Source organism: Poecilia reticulata, linkage group LG1 (assembly GCF_000633615.1).
Source record: "Poecilia reticulata strain Guanapo linkage group LG1, Guppy_female_1.0+MT, whole genome shotgun sequence".
Taxonomy (NCBI): Eukaryota; Metazoa; Chordata; class Actinopteri; order Cyprinodontiformes; family Poeciliidae; genus Poecilia; species Poecilia reticulata.
This window is the reverse complement of record NC_024331.1, coordinates 23,989,972-24,011,373: the sequence shown is the minus strand read 5'-3', so window position 1 is coordinate 24,011,373 and position 21,402 is coordinate 23,989,972. Positions and strand designations below refer to the sequence as shown.

The following is a 21,402-nucleotide window of genomic DNA, read 5'->3' as shown; positions in this document are numbered from 1 at the left end:
TTAGTTTGATGCAAGAAAACATTTGGCAACTTGTCTTGACATTTATCCTGTTGCAGCAAGAGATTGTGGAATTTGCATGACTTAATTAACTAGAGCATTCAATAAAGCCACATAACCATTAACTTATGACACCACTTGAGAATTTAAGGGAAGCCGATTTGTTGTTTCAATAAGTACCCAGCTTTTCTTCCTACTTACCGTGCCAGTTGTCATCAGAGCAGAGGCCAAGCGTGTACTTCCGGGTCATTCTTCATGATTTTAATACATCAAATAAAAATGTGGACTTCTTTATATTAATCACAAATCACTTCGATGAAACAGAGCCTTGCGTCTAGCTGTATGGGAAAGTCTCACACTATAATCAACATCAGGTACTTACAGGATTTAACTGACCGGTCATGCCAGCTGACTGGGTTTTAAGGCTGAAAAGCTCATATGGATGGGCTAGACAAAAACAAATACAAAGCAGTAAGTGATCTGGCCAGAGGAACATGTGCGCAACACTAAAATGCCTCAAAGTATTGAATTACTCAAACTGGTGTTCCCGTTGCCTTAGTTGTTCTCCGCTGTTTTCTGTAGAATAATGTTAACACAGGATCAAACGGCACACAGCGGGCGACTTTGAGACACTGAAAGACGCTGAGACACAAAACCGCCCAACAATAAAGACGGGCGCTGTGGCAAAGATCAGTCCGGAAGACGCTTCTATAGATATGTGGTGGCATTTATTGTGGTCTCTGGGTTATCAACGCCATGTGCCGAGATAATCTTGTGAAATTTACCTTCTGTCAAAGTGACTTTTGCTGACGATATCCAAATAAGACATCTACTGAATATATGAAGGACCACAGAACTAATGAAAATGCAAACAACATAAAAACAGCATGTTTTTTTAAAAATTTATTCCAAAAATCTATGCCACGTTTTTATATTGGTCTTTAACTCAGACCGACTGTATTGTTGGGTGTGTTTTGTATTGCTACCATTGGAGCAATCATGCATGCTCGAGTGCTGGTATGCAAAATCAGTTAGTAGAATAAAATTAAACTACTTTCCATTAGATCAGGTGTTTATTTGGAACCAAATTACCCAGCCTCCTTGGTGGGCTCCATGTCCAAATGATCTGGGTGCATTAAATCATACTGTTTTACAAAGCCTTCCAAAAGTATTCACACTAGAACTTTTCCACATTACCACATATTTTAGTGTATTTTAACTGAAATATTAGGTAATAAGGGCCCAAGTCCAATCCTCAAGGCCTACTTCCAGATGAATCACTGCTTCTAAACAGCTGAATCAAATCAAATCTCCAACACAGTCAGGTGCATTGGAGGAGAAAGGCAGCTAAAAGTTCAAGGAAGGTAGAACTGGAGGACCAGATCTGAGCCCTTGTGCAATAAACCAACACAAAGTAGCACATATTTATAGAGAAAAGGGGATAGGGTCTATGGTCTTTCTCAATTATCTTTAGTGATAATCGAAATATAGTTTAACTCAAATTTTAAAAATACTTTTGATCCCAAAGGGAAAATAAATGTTGTAACTCATAAATCCAAAATTCTCCAGTTATTGTAGATGCTATTGTATTAGTACAACCAATCACTTTCAATAGTTAATCTAAAGTGCAACTGGATTACATTTTTGCGTAATTCAATCCCAGTAAAAATCCAGATATTCACTGAAAGCCTCAGGTTTGTTAACGAACGTTAACTCAACATCAACTGAGAAAACGGACCGTTTATGAAACATCCCAAGCTTTCAACATCTGTCAGATCTCTGCGCAATCCATCATCCGAGATGCTTTCCTCAGTAGCTGACAGGTTGGGCAAGCGGAAAATCATCAATCAGAGAAGCAGCCAAGAGGCCCAGGGTAACTCTGGAGGAGCTGCAGCGATTCAAAGCTCTGGTGGGAATCATCTCTCAAGAGAATGAATAGTTGTTCACTCCGGGAAACGGACTTTTCTCAAAGAAGCAAGATGAAAGGCATGGTCAAAAGAAAGCTTTGGGGAGATTGCACAGCAAACATGAAGTGCTGTGGTCACATGGGGTAAAAAAAAAAAAAAAAAAGGTTATTTTTTGATCCATGCGCAAAAAGGTGCAAAGAAGTGTCACACACACACACACACACTCTAACTTGACTCTACGGGCAATTTAGAGTAGTCAGTTACCTGAATAGTCATGTGTTAAACACAGTGCCTTATCAGAACCCAGAAATCCATGGGATAAGGTGTAAACTCCATGCAACAAGAACCTTGGACAAGATTCAAACCCAGGATCTTCTTAGTGTTATGCAGCAACGCATAGCACCCATGTTTAAATAATCCAAAATCCAGACATAAATCTAATTAAGAATCTGTGGCGAAACTTAAAAAAAAAAAAAGTTCAGATCCTCTTCATCCAGTTTGATTTAGCTAGATTTCCAACAAAAGGCAAAAATGTTAGTCTCCAAAAGTAAAAGACATTTCCAAAGAATTATTTTTTTAAAAAAAGCTAAAAAATCATGTATAACTTTCTTTCCACTTTACTATTATCTGCTACTTTGTGTTGGTCCATCTTATTAAATTCAATGACGTATGTCGTAATGTGACAAAATGCAGAAAAATTCACAAAACACGGAAGGAAAAAAAAAAAAATCACTTTTGGACAATGCTGTATGTAAACATCCTATTTAAAACAATGGCAGGTGGATGACGTGAAAACAACCAAATTAAAAAACAGACATAAAACGCTAAAAAAAAAAATAAAAAAAAAAAAGGAAAACTTTGTTGTTTGGATAAAATCCTCACCATTCAGCAGAGCCATTAGATGTGCAGAAATACAACACCAGTACAAACCTTGGTGACTCACCTCCACGTACGTCAGGACAAACCAGCATTAGATTTCAAGATGGATTTTATTACAACAGATTGATAAAACATTACAAAGGATGCATACAAGTAGGCATTTGACCATGAAATAATAATAATAATAATAATAAAACAAACCTGAAAAAAAGAATAAAGCTAGAGACTGATGAGTCATGAATTTTTAACATTACTTTGTAGGAATCATCTTAAATCAATGAGACCCTCACCAACCACGGTTGGGGACGAATGTCCAACAGCACCTGTGCATGCTGTGAGGGCCTCAGCTAATTTACTGAAGAAATAAAAATCGAATGTTCTCAAAAGAAACTTGCCTTTTTGTAAGGGGTTGGTATGTTCATGTAACTCCAGCAGCTTCAAAAGAAATACGAATCATTTTTACACACTTCACCTTTATGAACCTGAGTGAAACCTATGGGAAAAAATATCCTCACATGTGATCAAGTAACACCAAAAAAAGCTGTTAGATATTCATGGTGTTCAGCTGTTTTCTAATAAACATATTACAATAAAATGTCCATGCGTTTGTTTTTTTTTGTTTGTTTGTTTGTTTGTTTAAACAGACCATGTTTGTCTTCGCCACCACTGTAGGCTTACTGCTCTTGGCAGCTAGGTTTGAAAAAGCACAAGGATGAGAGAAAGGTGTTAACCTCAAACCTAATGTGGTGGGTGCTTTGCTTCTTCAGTAGCGTCCGGCTGGAGACATGACTGGTGGCCTCATACCCATGGGAGGGCCTCCTTGGTAAGGGGGGACCATAGGAGGACCTTGCCCATATGGAGGCATCCCTCCAGGCATGTAGCCAGGCATGCCCTGAGGAGGAGCACCGTACTGACCTGCAACGGAGAGCAACAGCTTCAGTCCTTCAGTCCAGCTTCAGTTTAAAAATAAAATATCTTTTTTTCATACATTAAGACTTGTTTTTTTCCACTTCTTCTAAAATGCAACTACAAATGACAGAAATTATTTTCAAAAAGTGTTTATTTCAATCATCCCTTCTGTGATTTGTACAGATGAGCATTAAGGCCAGGTTATGAAAATGTTAATTATGAGAATGTAGTCATAATTACAGGGTGGGCAATATGGACTTAAACGGTTTTATCACATTATGTTGTGGTAATAGTGCGGTAACTGTAAAACGATAAATCAGAATTCCTACACTAAGAAATCTATCGTGATAAATTATCAAATCCCACCCCTAGTTATAATATCAGCAGATTAAAGGTGCAATTGTACCAGAAAAAAATGACAAGTAGTTCCTTATTTACAAAACCGATACCAACGCATAACTTCACAAGATGCTCAACATTCTTATTTTAATTTATTTTTCTTGTAGGTTTCATAAAATTATTACTCCTTTCTCCTAATATTACAGCTTTATTCTACACACATGACTATTCCTATAATCATAAGGGAAAAAGAAATCTTAGCCTGACCTTTGTATTTTGTAATGGAGTGGATCTGAAATAACTACAAGTGGTAAGACATGTTTGTTGTGTTGAAATAACTCTGAACTACGCACCGGTTTAAAAAAAATTATCTGACTTTCCAAAAAGTAAATCTTAAAAAAATTTTTTTTAGACCAAACAATAAAGCACATGCATTGCCTAACTCTACTGCAACACAATGATTCTTGCCATTTATAAAAAAAAAATGTGGGGGCTTACTTCTAAAAGATAATGTAACATTTATAAAAGCTCGTTTCTGAATTACCATGCATGGGATGCCTCATGCCAGGCTGCTGTGGTGGCAAACCCTGCTGAGGGGGCATTATGCCAGCTGCCACCTGAGGGGCAGCAGCAGCGTGGGCCTGGCCAGCCCTGGGTATGAGACGCTGGTAACGTGGCAACTGAGCCTTCATCTCCTCCTGGTTACAGAGAAAAACACACAACACAGACATTCAGACTGCAGGAACCGCAGCACGCCTCTTTCAGCTCAAAGAGACACTCACACAAAGGTTGAGGAATTGGGTACCAATGTTGGCGAGCCCTGAATTCACACTGAGGATATTCAAGTTCAGAATCATCCTTCAACATAACCACAAAAAGAAAACTACTCAGTTCTACCACACAACCTAAAGGCCCGCTTTTACATTTAAAAAAGAACTGAACAACATGCTGTCGGTATGCATTCAAATTGATTGAGGTTTTCATCTCGATCAAACGTAGCTACTAGTCGGCATCACTAAGCATACTATATAAACCAGTCATTACTTACTGTGAAAAAGAGCAAAACGGAAAGCTGAAGCGACTTACCAGTGAGATATCCTCATCAGGGTGGATCAACTTACTAGTTGCACTCGTGGTGGTGAGGGTGGCAGGCTTACTGGTCACTGTGGCCGGGGGTTTAGCCACAGTGCTGCTAGAGGGATTAGAAGAAGAAGAAGTGGAAGAGGAGACAGAGGGCTGGGTGTAGGCGGGGAAAGTTGCTTTGGGAGGCTCAGAGGAGGCGGCAGTGCTGAGTGCGTTTGACGCTGCAGCGACTGAAGGGTTCTGCTGGGCCTGTAAACAAGACAACACAAATCATTTTACTGGGAAATTGTTTTAAAAATCCTGATTTCTTGACCAGTCTACCATGCAAAATGACTCGATATGTTAAAAGACGAACAGGATGTTTTTTGTTTTTTCTGGATTCAGCGCCAGCCTTTGGATAACTTGGGGCTGGGCGATAAATCAATTTGGACACATTTTTGGCTTTTGAAGATTTAACTTTAGGAAAAATAAATAAATAAAACAGGATTTTTTTTGCACCAATGAACTCCTTAGTTTTCTGTACTTCAGAGAGATTTAAGTGCATTTTTTAAAACAAAAATAAAGTCATAATGCTACAAGATTACAGTTGAAATAATATAATAAAGTCTTAATCTTATTAGAATAAAGTAGCAAGCTTAGAAAGATGTAGTCATTTTATGAAAACTCCAACATTAAAATTAAGAAAAAAATAAAACTTTTTTCTTGCTAAAATGTCTTTTCTTGTCATTTTAAGACTCTTCAGAAATTATCATAGCCTGGCGTTAATACTCCACACAGCTCACAGAAGGGACTGCAATAAATGCCCCTTTTGAAAATGTTTTCAGTCATTTCTAATTTCTTTTATACAAAAGCATGCAAAAAAACTAAACGAAAATTTTTTTTTAAATCAGAAATCCGTTTTTAAGACGTATCGACCAGCTCTAAAATAACTAATAAGTCAACCTACTGCACTACTTACTGCATTTATAGTAGTTCTAAATTTACATCAACTGTAAACTACAGAGGTGTGCCGATCGATCGGCCACCGATCATAATCGGCCGATTTCCGTGAAAAAGTGTATGATCGGTGATTGCCAATCACGGTCTCTTGTTGCCGATCACACAAACCGATCACCTGCATCTCATTTCGCAGCCTGCCTGTGCAGCKGGTCTCCTCTTTCCTTCACWCTGCGCAAAYGCGCAGCAACAAATCCTAAGCGATGTGGAACTATAACGCACTGAGTGAATGGGGAAGTTTGCGTGTTGCGGTGGAAAATTGAAGCACGTCAAAATGCATCAACACAACAAAGTTAATATGGCATAAAAACAATGCCATACTTGACGGAGTTTGGCTACATCGAGGCTCACTGCAGTAAAAAAGACATATGGAGGATCAGATAGCAGGTAAAGCAGCGCACAGCTACAAACACTCACCCGGATTAGCATGACGGTCAGAAAGCTAAACAAATAACCCGCAAAATTATTTAAGTCTTCGAGCTGCGATGTAAGACGCTGGTTCTGCTCTCGCTGTTGAACCGCTGCTACGCTACAGGTAGTAATATTTCACAGACGGAGCGCCGCTTCTGCTCCACCTGGTAGTGACTCTCACACCGAACTTCTGCAGCATCTATAACTTAACAAAAATTACATTTTACATACGTATTAAAACTTTCGCTGTCCTAACATGAGACAGATAATCTCTAAAAAATAATCGATCTCCTCTTTGTTCTGCATAATTACTCCGCTCAGTCAGAAACAGCCACTCAGAACTAGCAGTAATCAGCTAGCCGCCATGCTATCAGGAAGTTTTCATTCAGTAACTCAGGATTGTTTATTGTAATGGATCCTGTATTTGCCTTTGAATATTAAGTTTTATACGTGAATTTTTTTGGCAATGTTGAGAGGTTTTATTTTGGCTCTTTGCATTATTTAGCCTCTTCAGAGCCTCCATATGTTTTCAGTCTGTTGAAGATAGTATTACTGATAGCAGTACAATTTGCACAATGCCTGTTTTGTTTAGTTTTTTTCTTGGAAAAAGTTATTAAAAACAAATTTTTGTCTAAATTAATGTGAATTCATGGTTCCTTTTTCCACATAATGTAACGGGTAGGGTTTATGATTAAATAAATGATAATTATGTGATTAGTATCGGTGATCGGCCCTCATGGGTGATCGGAATCTGTATCGGCAGGAAAAAACCTGATCGCCACATCTCTACTGTAAACATATTAATATAAAAAAAAGTCCAGAATGTTTTAAGAGTGACAGTTCTGCATCTTATACTGACATAAAAACTTACTTAAAAGCACAATAATGCTTATTTTAATAACCCATGCTGTTAAAGTTATAACTTGTCAAGTGTCTATTTATGCCATTTCCATGTTAATTTAAAGCACATGCAGCGATAAAGCTCACAGCTTGTGTTAAAAGTAGCCTTACAAGCAAAATGCTGTTAGCAAACAGCCTAGTTCGACACGCAGCAGGCAACGTGATTATGCAACATGCAGCTGCCACAGGCCTGGTCAAAGTCTGTGAGCGTACTTGGGGCATGTTAGAAAAGGGAGGCTGGGAGGAGGCAGACTGATGGTCTGCAGGTGGAGAGGAAACGCCTGTAGTGCTGCTGTTAGCACCAGAGCCCATCTGCAGCGTGGTGGGAAGGAAATCACAGGATTGGCACGTAGCAGGTCAACAAAAGCTAACCAGAATTCAAATACAACTTTGGTGGGATCTAAACATGAATCAAAAGGTGTTAGAAAGGTGAGCAATGGGGGATAATAGAGAAAGGTGTTTAAAAAAAAAAAAAAAACCCCAACAGTAAGAAGTTGAAGGACTCCAACCTGCGCTGCGCTGGGGAAGAGGGGCTTAGTGACCGCAGGCTGCACCACTGGTACTGCGGGTCGGCTGGGGATTGGTCCGGCTGCAGGGGTCGGAGCGATGTGGGGCATCCCCGGCCTTGGAGCCATGTGAGGGGGGAGTCCTAAACAACAAACATCACTTCATCAACAACAACAAAATAAATAAATACGGAGTACAACTTACAGAAAAAAAAAGGTTTGGCCTGTTTATGATTCTAGTTTAGAGGTTTCCAACCTTCACACACCACAAAGCTGCCGGTACCATCAGTATAGAGCAGGTGTTTGCAACCTGAGGATCCAGAGACACAAGTGGCTCTTTGGATCTTAATAACTTCGGCTAAACTGATTAAGGACTAACTAATGCGTTAAAATATACATCTAATAACAACTGAACATTTTTACTGGCAATACTTGAATTGTATTTCTACAGAGAATAGAAATGTGTCTACAGACACATTTCTATTGTGTCTGTAGACAGAATTGGGGAGAATTGGGGTCATAATAAGAAAAAAAAGGAAAATAAAGAATTAAATAATAAAAATAATTTAATTCCATATTACTGAAAAGTTCCAGTAATATGTTTTTAGGTCTGTCTTTTTGGAAATTATGGAATCTATAAAAAGCTTTTATTCAAACATGTTTTTTCCTGTTCCATCCTCTTTTTGCAAAATGTTATATTTATCTTTATTTTAAATCAAAAAGAGATCAAATGTTCGTTCTTCAGAAAATGACAAACTTCTGAGAGCAGATATTTATCTAAGCTTATAAGTTTACTTTTTTTAAAAGGTCTTAAGACATTTGCAGCTCTAAAGTTTTATTTGGCCAGCCTATGAGCAGAAATGACTCTTTATGCTGTAAAGGCTGAAGATCCCTGGTCTAGATTTTAACTTTAAGCTAAATCATTACTTATAAAAACGGATCCACAACCGACCTGGAGGAATTGCAGGCATCCCTGGCATCATGGGAGGCATCATCCCTCCCATTGGCATCATGCTGTAAACAAGATGGATCAACTTTATATACCAACTAAATTGTTGCCTAGACTACTTTAGCTAACTGTTAAAGAAAAAGCTAAAAAAAAAAAAAAAAAAGCACAGAATTATTGCTTACGCTGGTGGCATTCCAGGCATGGCGGGAGGCATGCCGTGCATCATGGGAGGAACACCTGGCATCATCGGAGGCATTCCTAAAAGAAAAAATGAACTTATTTTAAAAATAATTCAACACATGTAATCACTCAACACTTGATTTTAAACATCTGGTTTAAGACAAAAGCATAAAACATGTTAAATTTAACAGATGCAAACTTGAAATTAACAGAGAATATTGTTTCTGCCTTGCCTTGATATCCTGCAGGAGGCATTCCAGGTCCGCCAGCCACAGGGGGCATTCCAGGTTGGGCCATTGGTGCAATGTACCCGGCCTGGGGCTGGACGGCAGCTACCTGCTGGACAGACGGTCCCGGCTCATCGTCGTCGTCGTCATCATCAGAGTCGTCCTGATTGTTTGACTTCTTCTTCTGACTCTCTGAAAGCACAAAAGGAAAAGTTCTGATAAAGAAATCCATGCGAGTGTTTTCACATAGGACAGTAAGGATGGCATTACAGCAAGTAGGAATCAGAATCAGCTTTTTGTGCACAAGCAAGGTATTTGACTTTGCTTTGAGCACTCCGAGCACACATAAACAAATATATAAACTACAGAAAACAAAAAATAAAAAGATCTGTATCAAGAAAAATAAAGACATTTTTTTCATCAGAGCCAAGACATCATCTTGACTTTCACTAATTGTTTAAAGAGTCAGTAATCATTTTTTATGTGAACTTCTGATTTTGAAGACATTAATAATTCTCATACTTCTCATTATTTTGACATTTAGCATGTCAAAATATATATATATATATATATAATTTTAACTAACCTAAAACAAAAGAGGTTTAGTGTGAAAAGTTCAGGCAGGGAGAAGAAAAGACCCATGCACCTTTTTCACCTTTTTTTTTTAATCCGGCGTATGTAAACGTCTGATTTCAAACTGTAAACATACAGTCAAGAAGGAAAAATGCTGCACTTGTTTACATTTCCTTGTTATAAGCAAGTGTAGTAGCTTAAAGAAAAACAAACTAGCGATTTCTTCAAATTCCACTTCTGATCTGTAACAGTAAAAGTACCTTGTGATTTCTGTTCTAATGTTCGTCTTCTTTCCTGCATGTCTTTCTCTGGAATTCCCTCCATGCCATAGATTTCCAACTCGATGTCTGTTCTTCCTGGAATTGCGTTCGGTACACTGTCAATCGTCTCTTTGTGTACCTGAAATACATGCAAAGTGAGTCCGCAGGGCATGCAAGTACAAACATTCACTTGACTGTTTTTCTCCGCCCGCCCCCAATTCAGCTCGACTAAATCAAGTCAACTGCGATTAGAGAGACTCATACCTGCATGCAGTGAATAGCCAAGCCGGGACCGGTATATAGCTTCTTGTGGCAAATGTGGCATTTAAAATGTTTTGCCTTTTGATGCTGAATGAGGATTTTCTCATCGTCAAAGTCTCGATTACAGTACCTTAAAGCAAGAGTTAAGGAGTTTTCTGGGTTTTATTAACCACCGACTGAGAATCACAGACAAACCGATGACGTTACTTGAGAGCGAAACAGCAGTACTTGTTTGGTAACAAGATTACATAAAGATTCAGACACACGGGATGTTAATCCATAGCCAGCTCGTTTTAAAATTAGCAATGAAGGATTAAGTAAAAACACAATTTTATGAGATAGAAACACTCAAAGCTTGGTTTTCTAATATTATTAAACCGATTTAAAAGAATAAATCCAACCTTTTGTCTAATTTTGAGCCATTTGCTCCGCTAACATTAGCTGACAGTGCTAACAGAAGCTATCTTAGGCCTCCCTTTGTCAGGCTAACATGTAGCCTGTGGCCTTCCCGCCTTCCGCAGCCTTTTTCCGCACTTTAAAGAAGGATACCAGCACCACGGCTTCATTTGCTTCTTCTTCTTTCGCCCCATTTTGTGGAAATACTGAATCGCAGGTCACAAAACACTGAAATTGATGTTATTATCTCTTTGATAAGAGCATGCTGCTATCCCGTGACAAGAACAAAAATGGCGCTCCGAAGTAGGAAGCGTTTTGCTCAGCGGTCACACGTAAACGTAAAACTGACGTCAGTAAAGGAGACGCCCACGGACGTAATAAAGATTTATCACGTCTGTGGAAACGCCCCTCAGTTTAAATAGACGCGTTCAGTCTACTTTAAATCCATGCAACATTATGGCTTAGTTTTGTGTAAACTCAGGGTGGTAAAATAAATTGCCAGAGGAAACATCTACAACAAGTACAAAACACAAGTGATTAAAATAAGCAAATGTAATTAGTAAAATGTTCTACTTAGTGTCAAAAATATAAATATAAGACATGAAGCTCTCTTTCTTTAATGGGTTTGCAATGGGTGAAGTTTTATGTAAAGTAATCACGACAGAAAGTGTTTGTCATTTCACTGTAACCGAAGCAGTGTTACGTTTTCACCAGCGGATGGCGTCATATCCTTCTTCATTTATCTTAAAAATCTATACCCTTCCTCAGCCCCTTGACAATCTTGTTTTTAAGTTGCATTTTTGCCTAAGTATATATACAGTTCTGACTCTTACAAAGTTGAGATTGAGTGATGTGTTCTTTCAGCATTATTTGTAATTCAAAATGCATTCCTGCAGTTTGATTTTTGTGGATAAAATTAGCTTTCCCCCGCTTTTTATACATAACATAGCAATCTTTAAAAAATATATACATTTTAAGCATCTGCACAGTATCTGCAGTGTGCCGTTTTTCATACAAATCTGCATTCTTGCGCAACTTGGATTCATCTTCCATCATGCTTCAAAGAGCTTCTAGAACATTTCTACAAGTTTAACTTAACCACTGAATAATGTTTGAAATAATTACACAGAAGGAAAAACTGCAACAGTAAACAAATGTGTGAAAGAAAACACAAAAATCCTATTTAGATTTGTATAAAACGTTTTATTGGACCCCTTTTATGCACATATCAAATCTACAAAATATGCACAACATCAAAATACTATCTGCAGCTTTACTCCTCACTCAGTTTGGTGTAGTAGCCCTTATTATGTACAATCCCAGGCCATCATTAACCTTCATTTAAATAGGATACATACAGAATATATCGAACATATATGATGTCCAAACAATTACGCAACATACCAGTATCACCACATAAAACAAATCTAACATGTTAAAATATTAATCTGGACTTCATTAGATTAATAGTCATTAAAGCGTGTAACATTAGTCTTAAAATACAGTACAGTTAAAGACCTCAAGCTTTGGGTGATGATTGCTTTCTATTTCAGTTCCAATCAATTAACCAATCAAGTTGAGACAAGAACTAATAGACAAATATTGATTTTTTTTTTCTTTTTTCGTCCAGCTGGCTTCTGAACTGAAAATGAAACAACCTAAACTTGAACGACTTGAGGTCAGGGATGCATGTTCAAACAAGAAAATGATTCACTGAGGCTCAACCATGAATGAATAAAGTTGTCTTTTGTGTTTTATTTATACTTTTTGCAACAATTACTGTAAACCAAGCGCTTTATTAGGAAAGATAGAGAATTTCACTGCATTTATTTGTATCGGGAGGATGTTCTTCACTAAAAGTTTTTTCTTACATTTGACAGACTCCTTAGTCACAAACCTAGCAACACTCGTTAGGGACACACTCCTCGCCAGTGCTTGCAGCAATGTTTTGGCATCAAAAAGTTTCAAGTCAGAATGGCACTTCTGTTTCTTTTTCATAAGTACAAACAGTCCCTGTGCACATAAAAGAGACGAGACTGAGGTTTTTAAAAGCGCTGTACATGGTTTTGTTTCCATAGACATGGGCCAGTAAGTGTTTCTCCTGGTAAGATAGTTTGAAGTCTGCAAACTGATATCATGACATTTACACAAAGATTTAAAACAAAAAAAAATGTATCAGCTTATCTCCGTTTATTTTTTTTACCACTATGAGATTATTAGTCATTTGACTAGCTTAGCTCTGTTTTAGTCATGTTTAGGATTTTCTTCTTGTAAATTTCAACATAGTTGATGTCAAAAATATTGTCAACTGCTGGCGCAGCATAGCCAGTGCAGCTGTTTGAGCTGAAATCCCACAAACTGTGAAGATGGAGATTTTTACACAAACAGAAGAAAACAATGTTTCTTAAAAAATAATATCTGCAGGTGAGTGGTAGGGGGCCTCATTGACTTCTAACTGAAACCATGGCATGTTGGAAAAATGTTGTAGTTCGAGATCCTTATTATACCTAACTGGCCCATGCCCATATATTGATTCTGAAGGCAATACTTAGTAGTAACTCACACCCTCTTCAAAACTTAAATTCTTAACTTGTAAAGGTGACTGACGTGTAGCTTAAAGAATCTGTTTTCATTGAAAGGCTAACTGTTGTGCTACGTGATGCACCCGATGCTTATATGGACAGCGAAACACCAACGTCCTGTAAGAGTAAACACATTTTTCTTTTTCACTTAATGAGGATTACGAGAAACTGTTATGATGCAAGAATGGTGTAACACTGTAAGGTGTTGTCGCCGTCACTCCAACCAAGAGGCAGATGTGCAGAAATACTTCCAGCAGGTGATGTCTTCATGAGAAGGCACCGTTGGATTGAGGAGAAATAGGCAGAAGAGGTAAAAGCAATGCTGTAGTGTTAAATCCGAGGCTTCTTCTTGGCTGATGTTTTATCGTCGAGTTCCACAAGCAACCAGCAGACACAGACAAAGAGCAGGTGGAGTTCAGCTTGAATGATAAGGCTAGGGTTAGTGAAACTAGTAGGCTGTGGGACTTCTTAGACCACCAACAGGTGAGACTCTGAACGTGAATGCTGAGGTGATACATCCAGCCAGCTGGCCCCCCTTGAAGCAGGTTCACGGTGCCGGGGGTATTCGCACATCGAGCAGGCTGTAGGCAAAAACGTTCCAGAACACAGCACAGAGCACAAACAAGGTGTAGACGCAGAAAAATATCCAAAACAGCGACTGCTCCTGAAGCCGCTGCTCGTAGTTCTGCAGGACCACCACGCCTAGGGTGAGACCCACCAGGACTCCCCCCAGGTGAGCTACAAAGCTGGGGTTGGGACACGGGGGGAAGGCTGGAGGGTAGAAGCGCAGCCACACAGCCCGACCAAACTCTACGCTCACTGTGAACACAGAGAGAGAGAGAGACAAGATGTGAACATGTGACGATACAAGAAATATGTTTTAAATGAGTCACCCCTATGGAAGATGCAGTCTCTGTGATTAATCTGGCTCTTTTTACATCTTTAGAAATTACTTTCAAGTATGGAAAGATGGCAGACAAACGTATTCCTGCATAATAGCTCAAGCTCAGTCAGATTGGATGGATGGATGGGGTACAATGATGCCTTGTTTCAAAGAAAGAAAGAAAGAACAAGCAAGGAATGAAGGAACACAGGGAAGAGAAGAAGGACAAAGGGAAGGAAGAACTAAAAATAACGCTTAAAAAGAAATAATTTCAGGAAACAGAAAGATTTGTCCATACTTTACAATAACCCAGATGCAGAAAATACTGAAATAAATTATGTACTTTTCCATGCTTTTCCAGACTGCATTAGAAATCAGATCATTTAGCTGATCTTCTAAGATTTATAGTATTTTAAAAATTATGATAAAGTTTGGAAGAGACAATTTTAGTCATTCAGTAATTAAAACAGTTCAGTATGGCCTTCAGAATCAATATGCAGGCATGGATCTCAGGAACAGTAGAAAAACAACTGTGGTAAAATTTTTTATTAATAAATAAAAATAACAGCATATCAGAGGTGAGGTGGAGGAGAGGCAGATTATTTCTAACTTACTGCAAACCAGGGCCATGGCCATTCGGAATAACTTAAACTGACACTTCATTCCCGACCAGTTCTAGAAAAACAGAAAGAAAGAGAGGACTCAGATATTGGGGAAAAAGCATATCAAGTGCCAATGGCACTTCTGGAATTCACACACATGCTCACAAATACACATCATGGCATCAAAACAACATCAGTATGTGCCTCTTGTCTTAATTCAGGTCAATTATGAAAATGTTCAAGACCCTCTGACCCTCTGTGCTCTTGCTGTAAGAGATAATATGACTTCAGAATGGAGAATAAAGACATACCTCCATCCTGACCTTGAAAATGATCAGAGGGACCTGCTGGAATCCATGATGGGCAAAATAAGATACAGAGGTTCACTTTGAGGAACAATAAAAGTGTGTTTGATTACCTATATTAAACAGGTGGGAGTTACAACAAAGGACAGGAGGGTGCATTGATGGGATTTTATTCACACTCTGTCATATAAGCATGTGCACACACCGGCACACCTTTGTGATCTTTGAAGAACTGACAGTGAAGAATGTAAGGCATTTGGAGGTGGAGAAGCACCTGCTGGGGTTTCAAACAGGATCTTCTCAGGATTAGACAGGGCATATGAGTGATGTCTTCAAAGACACACTCATACATGCAAACACAAAAGCTCACCATTACAACATTGGCCAAATGTGCCGAGACGAGGGCGTACACTCCTCCCGACGATCCGACCACCGGAGCCGTCATGTCGGTGACCGACACCGCCAGAGACCCTGCAGTGAAGACGAAGGGCGCAAATCTGTCAAAGGGTTTCTGCTAAAATTAGAAATGCTTAAGGATATCCTTTCCCTTTTCTCAAGATGAAAGCAACATCTTGTATTTAGATGACCGTGAGGAATAATGTTAAGTCAGACAGAGTGAAAAAAGTAGAACTATTAAAGAAAACCTAAGAATTTCCTTAATGTTTTCATTGGATTTAGGAAGGAATGCACTTGATTAACTGATGATTACCAGTATGATCTCCTCTATAAGAGACGGAGCTTTGACAATTTGATGCTTTGGCGTATACAGGTGAGTAGAAACACAATGGCAATGAGGGAACGCATCAACAAAGATCTAAGAGAAGCAACTGCTAGTTAGATAGGGTTACCCAAATCAAGATGGGCAATGCTCACTCAAACTTAACATGTTAAATCATAAAGTTAATGTACAATAATAACTTTATTATTGCACATTTCTCGTTTGAAGAAAGTGTATTTCCTCTTAAGATATGGTGACTGTGTCTTGAGGCCTTGCCAGCAATCCTCAATGAACTAAATCTTGAAAGGGAAAAAAAATTCCCTCAGAATTTCTCCAGAAAGTGATAACTCAGATTGTTGTGGCAAAAGCTGTTATTACAAGCTACCAAATCTTGGCGTGAACTTGGAGTTTTTCCCATGACTTAGTTGACCTATATTCATCAAGGTTTGCAAACTTAATTTGTTTGCATCCCTCTATGGATCTTGCACATTGAATGTCATCTGTTTGTTTTCAAGCTGACATTTTATTAACCCTATTTGTAGACATTGTTGGGAGCACCAGATATGTTCCTTTATATCTACACGTAAAAATATCAAGTGAAAGCAAGTATTTTGCCCTTTTCCACAAAACTGTAGGCGTTGCAATGCCAACCTCAACTCTAGGGTCTCCCAGTTCAGAAAGTCATACTGACAGAAAGTATGACTAACTGAATAATTTGCAAAGCTTTGGCCTCTAGTATAATGGATATGTCAACACTGAATGGAATGAAGGCAGCTAACTAGGGAATGTAGGCGTACTGTATCCTGACAAACAGAAGCTTTCTCTCACTGTACCAGTGCAAAGTGCAACGTTATGTAGAAAAATAAAAACGAAGAAAAAATAAATTCACACTGGTGCAACTCCTGCAGAGTGCCAGAGTTAAAGAGAGCTGCTGCTTTCCTTCATACTCATTTATATCATGCATTAAAGATCCAATCAAGCACTGAAAAAAGTTACAGTAAACAGAAAATACTGCAAAGGAGAGAAAAGAAAGAAAAACCAGTTGGGATAATTTATTTTTAACTGCGTTTAGAAGTACATTCTGAGTCAGTTTGTAAGTTTCCCTCCTCTGGTTGCCTTGAAGTTCTGCACATTACTGATCCAGCATTAGGTCAACACAAAATGGAGCAGAAGAATCAATTGTTGAGCGATGTCACACTTTTATATTCTCATCTACGATGCCAGACATATTATTAATATTAATATTCTTTAAGTAACAACCCTGTGTATACACATATTCCCCATTGCACCATGCAAAATTAAAACATCCAGTCCTTTTCAAATAAATGCAACTGGAGGATGTGTCTTGGCAAGCTAGTCTACTGCCAAGCAAAGTGAGCAGGACGATAAAGAAAGAAAAAGTTCTGTCAGAGAAAAAAGTGGGACCTTGGGGTCAACAAGGCCCCATAACAAGTGTTAGATAACATCTATGCTAACTGGTTATTTGGGGAGGACACCAGAAGGACGCCTTTTCTGTCCTACTATTACAAATGTAAACACTGGTCTATTACTTGGATGCATCAAAAGTTTGCAGGGGAGTAGCTCCAAGCCATCTGTCACTCAAAGCCATCTTGGAGTGACAGACCCCTGAAATTGTGCAAAGAAGAATGGTCAGAAATGTCTCTCTAACCCCAACCCTAGAAAAAAACAGAAATAATAAGAGTGGAATGAGGTATTTTGTTAAAAACAAGCCATTTCATAAAATGGGATTTTCTTGCCCCACTGAATAAATGTCCTCAAATTGAAGCTTGACTCATCTAAAAAAAAAAATAAATAAATAAATAGATAAATAAAAAATCATTGTGAGATTATACTGCTGCAAAGACAGATTAAATGACGTTAAAGCCTTTTTATCACAGGCTGTCAATAAATCTGTCCAGCTCTGCGGGTAATAACATTTAGCTGCATCATTCATCGTATTGTGCCTTTTGGCCACGTTTCCTGCTGCGCTCCCTTGTTTTTAAGAAGACTAGCACAAAATATTGCTTTCCTATTTTGTTTTTCACCGAGCAAGCGGCTCCAGAAGCAGGAAGTGGGAGTTTATATTTCATAGGTCAATGTTACCTGAACTCCTCCTTCCCATGACTTCAACCAAGTAATAAGTGTAAGTTTCATATTTTACCCCTTTTCTTATTTGTGTCTTGAGACTTTGGCTGACTTCCAGATCAGCCAGGATACTGTATGTTAAGCTAATGTGAAGTTTGAGTATTTAAGCAGTCCAACATTTCCTGGGACCTCCGTTTTTGTTCAAACAGAACTTTTATCTGCATGACCTTGTTGTCTTTGAATTGACAGAAGAGAAACATTTGCACCACTGTAGATAAGAAAAGTAAATGACCCCTTATAATGAACTCCAAAAAGCCATCTGAAAGGAGAATGTATTATGTTTATGTAACAGACTTTATTAGCCAGTAATCTATTTAGCTACACTCTAAGTGTGCAAACCATGTAGCAACATGGTCATGCAGGCTGGATAATACTTTAGGTGTGACTGGGCTGTACTGGAAGTTGTTACCCAGTGACTCAGACCCACCGTCCTATTTTTATTAACTATGAGATGTTTGTTGAAGAAGCTTGAAGAAAGGAAGTTGTGTTGGGATTTTATTTAGGCTACCATACAGGAAAAATATTTCAGGAGGCAAAGATTACAGCAAAGTTGATCTGCTTTACATTTGTGTAATTAGCTTGATTAGGAAATATGGGATTTCTTTTGCAAATCCCAGTGAAAAAATGAAGGCAGCATGGGATAAATGTCAAATATTAGGCTTATGATACTCAGCTATACTTATCAACTCTGGTGAATCCAATCATTTCGGTAGACTACAGGCATGCCTTGAAGGCATAAAAACCTGGATGACTTTTAATTTTCAACTTTCACTTTCAGACGAGACAAAAGTTATCATGTTTGAACCAGAACCCTTGAAAAAGAAACTGCTTAGTCATCACTTAAACTGGACGTCATTACGTTAGCCTCTGGTAATAAAGTAAAGAACCTTGGTGATGTTTTTGACCACAACGTGTCATATAAATCACATATTAAACAGGTTTTCTAGGACTTTCTTCTTTAGACTGCAATATTCTTGGAACTAGAATAAATTTGTTCCAGAGTGTCACTAAAAAAACATGTTACTTCAAAATTAGTTACAGCCTTCAGCTTATCCACAATGATGCAGAAATCTCTATGAATCATGCAACAACATTCTGTTTTCGCTAAAATATATTTTTTACTTAATTGATGGTTTTCAATTAGAAATTATCAATACAGCAAATCAACAAATATGGTTGAAAATACAACGCCTGTGTTTTTTACTCTGACATCCTGAGCCATTAAAGTCAATATTGTCATGTAATTTGACTGATTTGCTAATTATACAGTTGGGTATTTTGTACCCATCTGCTTTCTTCCAGCACCCATTTGTTTAAAGAGTGTTTTCTATGTAAGAAATCAAAGTTGTTTGGCAGTGAAAATGAATAAATACACAAAATTTTGTGTATTGTTAAAATGAAAAACAGATTTCAACAAATTATATACATATTATATCGTCTACATTATTTTAGAAGACATCATCGAAAAGAAGTCGATTTTAATTCATCACTGTGTTTCTCTCTAAATAAATTGTACTGCAGTACTCCTAGTGATCAAAATCCACCGCTAGGTTTTATTCAGCCAGAGTTTTACAAATCCAGCCTTCATCAGAGCCTCCTCAATGCCCACAGTAGCTGACTCTTTGGCTTTGTGTGAATACATTATCACCGGACAGGCAGCTGTGTTCACACCGGCAGTCCCAAAGGGAACATATTGAGATTTTATATTCATGTCGACTACTTCCAGGATGATGTCAGAGTGTGAATCGTGTGTAAAAGGTCAGTGACCTTCCTCTGGATCGTTACTTGATCTCTGAACCAAGCTTTGACCCCTTGTAGGTACCAGCTGAGCCCAATTTTGTTTACAAATGGATTGAGGCTAAACTACTTTGTTTTATTTACGGACAAACGGTTTACAGTTTAAAATCATGACTTTAATAAGTTTAACAATGAAGCAAATATATGTTATGAAGTTGAAAAATGAAACAAATGAAGGAGCAAAGTTACAATGACCTTCTCTGTCGCATGAAAAATAATTAACACCCTTTCAAATTATTTTTATATGCATTTTTATGGTGTTTTATGTGATTGGCAGACACAAACTAGTGTACGGTTGTGCATGTTTATATTGTTTTACAAATAAGAATATATAAAAAATGAGGCATGTATTTCATCTCAGCTTCCTTCAATATGATACCGCTAAATAAAATCCAGAGCAAGCAATGTCTTCAGAAGTTATATATTTATCGTGTAATTAAATCTCAAATATCTCAGAGAACATAAGAGAACAAAGAGCATCAGGAAGACAAAGGAACAGATCAAACAGGTCAGAGACGAGGTTCATCTCAAAGTTAGGTTATAAAATAATATCTTACTGTCCACATGAAACAATGAAAGAATGTTTCTTACATTCATTCTTAATGTAAGAATGAAACATTAGAAACATAAGAATACACTGTGTCCACCGTGGAACATGGCAATGGCATTATCATCTTGTGGGAATGTTTTTCATCATCCAGTAGCAAGAAGCTGGTGAGGGTTCATAGGGAGGTAGATGTATCAGAGCACAGAGAAATCCTGGAAGAAAAGGCTGAAAAGCATGTAAGATGGGGTGGAAGTTCATCTTCTTGCAGGACCACAACTGAAAAACTAAAGCTAGACATATAGTAGAATGACTTGGATAAAACATATTTATGAATTAGACTGGCCTAATCATAGTAAATCAAATAAAAAATCTGAGACAAAACCTAAAGTTTGAAGTTTAGCACTGCTCTTCATCCAACCTGGCTGACCACGAGCAAATATTTCTATTAAACACCTACAACAAGAGGATGATAAGAATTATTTTACTCTGTATTGAATAAGGGGTCTAATTACAAAGGCACACCACACTTTTCAGATTTTCATTTGTAAAAAACAAAAAAACAAAAAAACAAAACCTTGGAAACCTATTTAGTCTTCTCTTTTCACACCACAAGTATTCATTATTTTGAGTTTGCCTGTCACAAAAATATTACATGAAGTACAATGAAATTTGACAAACTCTTAAAGGGAAGCAAGAAAAGTTTTTCGTGAGTTAATTTTGTTCTATTTTTCTTTTTGGAAAGACAAATCCTCCAATGTCAGAAAAAAGTGTAAGAAGTACTTGACTGATTTCAAAATTTGCCTCTTTTTACCTGTCTCATAACTTTGAACCCCATTTGTTCAAAGTTATGAAAGCGTCAACGTCACACTAATTTACTGAAACTCCATCTACCTTTCCTGAGGTGCCATGAACAGAACAGCCTGATGTCTGTAACATTAATACAGACATCAGGCTCTACCTCCTGTGTGTTTAAATGAAACTGCAATTATCAAATTCCTAAGAATATTAGTACAATATGAAACAATTGGTGGAAGCAGAGTTTGAGATATA

The 21,402-nt window shown here is 37.9% G+C and overlaps 2 protein-coding genes across 7 annotated transcripts in view; both read right to left on the bottom strand.

Annotated features, from left to right (window-relative positions):
• Positions 1-2,874: 2,874 nt before the first annotated feature.
• On the bottom strand, positions 2,875-11,109 carry znf207b (zinc finger protein 207, b). 3 transcript variants are annotated; one of them, XM_008414871.2, is made up of 11 exons: positions 10,927-11,109; positions 10,381-10,507; positions 10,117-10,255; positions 9,290-9,475; positions 9,059-9,134; positions 8,880-8,941; positions 7,931-8,070; positions 7,635-7,733; positions 5,118-5,363; positions 4,576-4,729; positions 2,875-3,698 (listed from the first exon to the last, which is right to left on the bottom strand). In XM_008414871.2, exons 1-11 carry the CDS (start codon positions 10,965-10,967, stop codon positions 3,547-3,549), a joined length of 1,422 nt encoding a protein of 473 aa, XP_008413093.1. In that variant the 5' UTR covers positions 10,968-11,109; the 3' UTR covers positions 2,875-3,546. The 3 variants fall into 3 exon arrangements, 2 of the variants coding, with proteins under 2 accessions (XP_008413093.1, XP_008413101.1); XM_008414879.2 differs by lacking the exon at positions 7,635-7,733 and having other exon boundaries at positions 10,927-11,108; XR_001776903.1 differs by lacking the exon at positions 2,875-3,698 and having other exon boundaries at positions 4,644-4,729; positions 4,814-5,363.
• Positions 11,110-11,955: 846 nt separating this feature from the next.
• The window catches only part of rhbdl3 (rhomboid, veinlet-like 3 (Drosophila)), a 56,671-nt gene continuing 47,224 nt past the window's right edge, over positions 11,956-21,402 (bottom strand). For all 4 annotated transcript variants that reach the window (XM_017307226.1, XM_008414911.2, XM_017307230.1 and 1 more), the window contains 3 exons: positions 15,516-15,616; positions 14,853-14,913; positions 11,956-14,174 (listed from right to left, as the gene is read on the bottom strand). In XM_017307226.1, coding sequence (XP_017162715.1) covers positions 13,903-14,174; positions 14,853-14,913; positions 15,516-15,616 — 434 coding nt within the window. In that variant the 3' untranslated portion in view covers positions 11,956-13,902. The remainder of the gene's footprint in view (positions 14,175-14,852; positions 14,914-15,515; positions 15,617-21,402) is intronic.

Bases quoted from the DNA above. Each gene is read 5' to 3' on its own strand.
- znf207b (XM_008414871.2), bottom strand. From the start codon at position 10,967: ATGGGGCGAAAGAAGAAGAAGCAAATGAAGCCGTGGTGCTG. The intron at 7,734-7,930 runs GTTGGAGTCCTT...ACCACGCTGCAG, and splicing joins TCTTCCCCAGCGCAGCGCAG to ATGGGCTCTGGTGCTAACAG. The intron at 5,364-7,634 runs GTACGCTCACAG...TCTTGTTTACAG, and splicing joins CCTTTTCTAACATGCCCCAA to GCCCAGCAGAACCCTTCAGT.